Raw genomic sequence first — 6,874 nt, 5'->3', positions numbered from 1 at the left:
AAGAGGCAAGAGTAATTTAAACATCTCATGTTAAAATTCATGCTAAATTTCGTAAATGTGAAAAATGCTTCTTTTACAATCCTATGACTTTCTTAAATCTCTCCACCCTTTAATTATTAACAATGTGCACTTTTTCACAGCCCCAAAAAGCCAACAAAACCAATTCTCTATAATTGTCAAAAGCAGACAAGTTACATCTGTAAAAAATACATATAAGATTTTATAATTTAGTTCATCTCCCTCATTTTGCAAATGTGAAAAATGAAATCCCAGAAGGATCCAAGGTCATACAGCAAATAAAGGAGGTTTTAGAGCAAAGACCTCACTGATCCTATTCCTGGTCCAGATTATATTTCTTTTTCTTATTAGTGAAAGTTTTGAGTGAACTCAAATCTCTCCAATTCTGATGCCAGTCTTTGACTTATAAAAATCACAGAGGACATGCCTTGGGAAAGAAAGTATTGTGTTCTTTTTTTTTTAAGTATTTTGGTGCCATTGTTTATATTCATCTAGAATTTTGGGTTCATGACCCATATAGTTCCATGGCATTGAGACTAGAACTATCAAGAATGTTTTCATTCTGTGCAAGAGTTGACTAAAACATTTTCCTATAAATAACATTAAAATGAAAACATCACAAACTAACTTTAACATAACTAGAAAATATCAAAATAACCCCACCAGCTTTTTTTTTTAATTTTTTAGGGCTTTTTAGTTTTTCATGATTTGCTTATTTAATCCTATGAAGTAGATACAATTATTACCATCTTTGTTTTGCAAGTTAGAGGTTTAAGGCCTCATCTTTGGAACTTATCTTAAAATTTAAGTCACATGTCCAAGAATGCATAGCTAAGACAGGAGTCGACATTTGAATCTTTATCTGATACAGGTGCCTGCACTTTTTTCCCAGTATAATTTTGATTAACTCCCCAAATTTTGAATTCCAAAAATTCATTTGTTACTTTGTTTCTTGAAGTTGGATGCATTTCATTATGTACCAATGTTACCAAGTTCACCTAAGCCATAAAGTAGCTTAAATAATATAACTATATCACATTTAAAAAAAATTGTCTTAGGGACCAAAGTATTTGTCTCCTTGTTTTTATGAGAAAGCACATTCTCACTCGAAGTAGAGCAGTGAAACTGAAATGTTCTTTGGCCACATGTCTCCCATGCTAGACAATCCTTCACCACAACTCATCCCTCTCCATCCCTGGAAACATGATCTGCTACTGGCATGAAGGGAACCACATAATCTTGGCCCTCCACATGACATTCCTACAAAGGCCACTACCTGTGAGTTCCTGGCCATGACTCCTAGCTCATTATAGACTAGTCCATACTAGTCTCTGTTTCCCAGTCTAAGCACCTACTTGCCTTCTTTAACTACAGATAACCTGTCTTCTCAGGTGGGTTAGCTCAGACCTCCCCGCAATTTACTTTCAGACTAATGGAGGGGCCTACGTTGGAACATAAAGATACGACCCCAACTTACTTCTTGTTTATAATTCCAAGTCTTAGAACAACTAATCCTTCCAGAGTGATTTCTAAATGGACCAAATTCATTTTAGATGCTTAGATGAGAGATTTGGATTTTAAGAGGAGGTGTTCATTGCACAGACTGCAGTAATATGCTCCAATAATAGTTTAGTCTTCTGGTGATTCTCAGCATACATCAATTAGCTGTACATTGGATTATTCTGTAATGCCCTCTGGAATTTCAGAACTTGATAGGGATATTTTTCACATGAATATGTTCATTTGAATAGAGCTCAAAGTCAATGCAACCTGTTTCTTAACAGTTGTGTCGACTATTTTAACATATTTAATGCATTTCATTTTTCTTCTATTAGATAAGGCATTTTCCATAAGCAACTTTACTGTCAGAAATCATCTAATGAGTCACAGACACTCTTGTTACAGGAGAGACAGGTAGGAAGATGAGAAAGCTAATAATATAAAGACAGTGAATTTGCTACTTTGATAGGGAACTATCTTTTGGCTTCATGTCCTTAAAACTCTATTTTTCTTCCTCCCCCCCCAAAAAGCAAATGTGAACCCTCACCTCAAATTATCCTATTGTTGACTTATTTATAGTCAAATGAATTTATAAACCGAAGTACAGCATAGTGATTTAAACAAGCTTTTTGCCATAAATTCTTATTCCTCTGTGTTTTGGGGGTATATTTGGAAGTTTGTTTTGTAACTGATTTTATATCTCTTGCATAAACAAGAATTCTGTATCTGAAATACGTAGACTTTAGAATAAAAGTTGTTTTCATGCTGCTGCTGGAGCATTCTGGGTGCACACTCACTGTGAATGGGGCTCACAAATACAGTTGTTTGCACACCTCTCTAATGATCTATTCAATTCCATAAATATTTAGGGAAGAAGGCCCTACTATGCACAAGTCATGCTGTAAGATGTTCAATAGATAATTTGCGCTATAGCGTGACCTAACATGCGGCACAGCAGACATGACAATAGGTTTGAAGGGTGGAAAATGGAAACTACTGAGCTTTGCAGCTGATCACAATCAAATCAGAACACATCAAAACAGCTGGTGTACTGTGACTCAGAGTCAATCAACCGGTTTTGAATCACTTCATACTTCTTTACAGTTTCACAGAAGAGATTTAAACCAACATATGTCCTTCCCATTTGGTTAAATCCCTGCTTTGAGCTGCTTTGCTTTCATATTCTGATACCAATGAATGAAATTGACTGTAATATAAAAGAAAAAATAATAAAGGCTAGCATTAAAATGATTTTTTAACTGATGTCGCTCCATTTGTATCAAGTAAACCATATGTTCAAATAGAATGCCTAGAAGAAACACAAAGTTTTAAGATTGTGTTGTGGAATGAGGATAATTCTGTATCAGCAGTATTTATGTGATTTGTACATGTGGCAAAGTCATTGTAAATGTATAAGTTTATAATTAATAATTTAATGATTATGCAAATGATGGTATCTTGGGAAAATCAATAGTAAGTAAATGAAAGTTAAAAGTTATGATGTGTTTTGGTTTCTGACACTAGCTTTTCTTTTTGTTCTGCTAGGTACCTATTACACCATTCTTTGGCGAAGGTTATTCAGCAGTGGTGACCCCTTGCAATCGAACACTCTACAAATTATTATCTCTGGACTCCCAGCTGACACCCTGCCGGAGGCAAGAGCTACTAAGCCAACTGGAACTGTGCCTTTTCTCTTGTCGAGGTTTTTTTCTTACACAGGAAAACGAAAGAAAAAAAAAAAAGATGAAGTTGGGCAAAGTGGAGTTCTGCCATTTTCTGCAGCTAATAGCTCTTTTCCTGTGTTTGTCTGGGATGAGTCAAGCAGAGCTCTCCGGGTCCAGATCAAAGCCCTATTTCCAATCAGGGAGGTCCCGGACCAAGCGCAGCTGGGTGTGGAATCAGTTCTTTGTGCTGGAGGAATACATGGGTTCAGACCCTCTCTATGTAGGAAAGGTAGGGCATTTGGCCTTTCAAAGTCACAAATGATTATTGTGAATGTCTGTGTTTGGATGGAGAACTGCTCTTTTTGCTTTGGGGGTGGAAAACGTAAACTATTACTCCTGTGAAATAGTTCATGAAGTTTTTGGCATTAGCCACTTTGAAATTATAGTCCAGATTGTTACCCATACGTTGAAGCCATAATTTAGGGAGTGATGTTTATTTCTAGAAACAGAGGAGGAGTCTACAGATGCCTAGTTAACCATGATTGTGGCACACTAGTAAAACATTTATTTCCAAAATTAGAACAAGAATATTCACGAATAAATGAAGAGTAGTGGGTACTTACAGGCAGTTGGTTTTTTAGCTTCTTTTTTGGGGGCGGGGAGTACTACATAAATAATGCACATACTAACTTTATGCTTATATATGCTTTTCTGATACTTGTAATTTATTTTTTTCATTAACTTTTCTTTTCTTTTTTTAATTATTATGTTAATCACCATACATTACATCATTAGTTTTTGATGTAGTGTTCCATGATTCATTGTTTGCGTATAACACCCAGTGCTCCATGCGGTATGTGCCCTCTTTAATACCCAGCACCAGGCTAACCCATCCCCCCACCCCCCTCCCCTCTAGAACCCTCAGTTTGTTTCTCAGAGTCCAGAGTCTCTCATGGTGAGCGCTGTGAATTGTGTAAGACTGCTTTTCTGATACTTGTAATTTAAAGACTGCAAAGTGAAATTATTGAGCCTATTGTCCCTCAATTATGAGCAATTCTGCCCACTTTTCTTAGTGGTGGTCTTGTTTAGATGGATCCGTTGTTTTGTTTTCTTTTTTTAGATTTTCCTTTCGGTTAAAAATGAATGGGAACAGAAGTCAGTTTCTAATTGGTATCAGACAAAAATGGACAGTTTGTGGTATGTGTTTGGGGGCCAAGTGGTAGCCAAATTGGGATGTTTTTTCACAGCTTCTTTCTGTGTGAATATTTGGGTAAGGGGATTTCCATTCAAGTGCTTTCTGAACTGAAGGGCCCTTTGAGAGAGCATGGCCCTACCATCCTCCTAACATGTTCCCAGTCTCTACTCTACTGCAGGTTTGCTTATGTAAACATTTCCCAAATTTCTCAGTTTGGTGCTCGGTACTGGTAAAGAGTTTCTAAGTAGCGCGCGCCGGCCAGATATCTATACATCTGCATTTCTGCTCTTCACTTGGCCAGTGTTCTGCGTCTCTTCCTGATAAAATGAAGCACAGCAAACTGATGAATTTATCCATGAGTGAATTTTCAACTTTGAATAACTGAGAAAGAATCTTTGTTATTTATTCCATGGGCCATTGTGTCATTTGAACACATCTTAAGGAAGAGTGAAAAATCTGTTTTTGTCGATGGGGTACCCACATAAGTCAAAGTAATCTTTATTATTTTATTCCTTTGATGCCTCTATATTTTATAAATACTGACTGATACTGTATTGTAAACAAAGAGGACCTGAACAAGTTAAAGAGTTTCTAGGGATGTGGATTAGGATGTTTTTGTGGCCCAGTGGTAGCATTTTTCTGCCCTAAGAAAGGATATGTAAGTACACAAGGGTTTTTGTGCATATATTTTTTATAGCCATTGTACCTTTTTTAATAGTACCATCACATAGACTGTGCATTTACTGCAGTTCTCTCTCAATCTCTCTCATTCATTTTCTTGTCAACAAAGTGAGAGCAATAATCATTATGCAGTGTTATTGACTAGGAATCAGGCCCTTAATTTCATTTATTTTTAATGCGTAGTTAACAGATTCATCAAACTTTTTTTAGTAGATAGGTATATAATATTCAATGAATTCATAAAGAGTCAGTAGTTATTGGGTGAAATCACACTTGTATGGGAATGTAAAGTTTTCTAAAGACGACTGAAATATTCCCGTTAATTTCGTTTTAAGTGGAGTTGCCCGAGTGGGGTTGACATTTTGAAACAAACATAATTTAAAATTTTAAAAACACCCTTATTTTAAATTTTAAAATTTTCACATCATAATTGAGAATGCTCATATTGAATCCCTGTAAGGCCATTTAGAATTACAAAAATGCATACCCCTAGGTGACTTAAATTCCAAATGCATATAAAGCTACTAGGCAATTCTATTGATATTTTTCTAAGAGAAATTGTGTGGTTTCTTGATTAGTGAAAGAGATATTCTGTGCTTTTCTTTCAATTAATCGGACACCGTCACTTAGTAGATTTTATGTGACAGGAAACAAGTTTGTGCTTATCTCTTGGCAGGCTGTATATTGGGAGTTCAATACTGTCATTCACAGTAAAAAGAATGTCCAGGATGGTAAATAGGTTAAAAACAAAACAAAACGAAAAATAAAGCCTTGATTGACAAAAACAGGCAAGTCCAGAAAAAGGACAGTAAAATAATTTGAGATGGAAAGGGAATTGATAGACACAAAAGGCTTCAAAGGAGCAATTTATATTTGCTTGGAAGGAGGAGGCAGAGAACTTGAATAGTTTAGATTGTCTATATGAGAGGATGAAATGATTCTTCTTAGGTTGGTGCTCTGAATAGAAAGTTATAATAATGACTTTGGCCTCTACATTTTCGATCACTTGGGTTATGTAGAATAAACGTATTTTCCTTTTTTTTAAATTGAGGGAGGAAATGGCTATGAACAAAAGTTTTCACAAGACCTAGAAAATGAAAAAAAAATATAAATGAAGATGTGGAAACCTGTAGAGGCAGATGTTCATGGGAAGAAAAGAAGGAATGCAATCATTACTTTTTACAGACATGTATTTAAACCTATACTAATTAGATGGTTGGACTCTTAGTCTTCCTGACAAAATCTAGTTACTTAATTTGGAAAATATAATGTCCTTGATAAACTTGATAGCTTAATTTGATCACATAATGGATATTACAGTGTGTGTTAAATTGACTACAGTTTCATTGTGGACTCTACCACTTCCTAGTAGTTGTAGAATTTGGGTTAAATTACCTAATATTACTAAAATTTACCTCATCTCTAAAATGGGAACAATGATACCTATAATTCAAGTCTCTTTCTGAGAATAAATGAGATAAAAATATTCGGAACATGTATTCATTTAACCTAGACATTCTGTTTACTACATATTTTTTATAAGATGACCGCATTTGGATGATTTGTTGTATTATATGTCCAGTGTTGTATTTGTGATCCTTCAGGTGAAAATAGGCATTATTTTATGTACTAAGTAGTATTTAAACTTATTGCAGTTATTTAGGAGAATAGTCTGTGTTGGGTGTTGCTTAGAAAAACAGCATGTTTTTATATTTGTGTATGATTAGACTATGGCAAATAGTCTAAGCAGATGATTCTATCTTGAATTCTAATGTCAGAGAAATGATACCTGTAATTTTTAAGACCGTTAAATTTG

The 6,874-nt window shown here is 35.1% G+C and overlaps 1 protein-coding gene across 2 annotated transcripts in view; it reads left to right on the top strand.

The window, feature by feature from the left end:
• Positions 1-3,254: 3,254 nt before the first annotated feature.
• The window catches only part of CDH7 (cadherin 7), a 115,923-nt gene continuing 112,303 nt past the window's right edge, over positions 3,255-6,874 (top strand). Inside the window, exon 1 of one of the 2 annotated variants that reach the window (XM_034996333.1) lies at positions 3,255-3,471. In XM_034996333.1, the coding sequence (XP_034852224.1) occupies positions 3,262-3,471 (210 nt within the window). In that variant the 5' untranslated portion in view covers positions 3,255-3,261. The remainder of the gene's footprint in view (positions 3,472-6,874) is intronic. The other variant, XM_034996334.1, reaches the window with a different exon arrangement.

Source organism: Mirounga leonina, unplaced genomic scaffold (genome assembly GCF_011800145.1).
Source record: "Mirounga leonina isolate KUSES-001 unplaced genomic scaffold, KU_Mleo_1.0 Mir_93, whole genome shotgun sequence".
NCBI lineage: Eukaryota > Metazoa > Chordata > Mammalia > Carnivora > Phocidae > Mirounga > Mirounga leonina.
The sequence above is the reverse complement of the archived record's forward strand: the minus strand, read 5'-3'. Positions and strand labels throughout refer to the sequence as shown.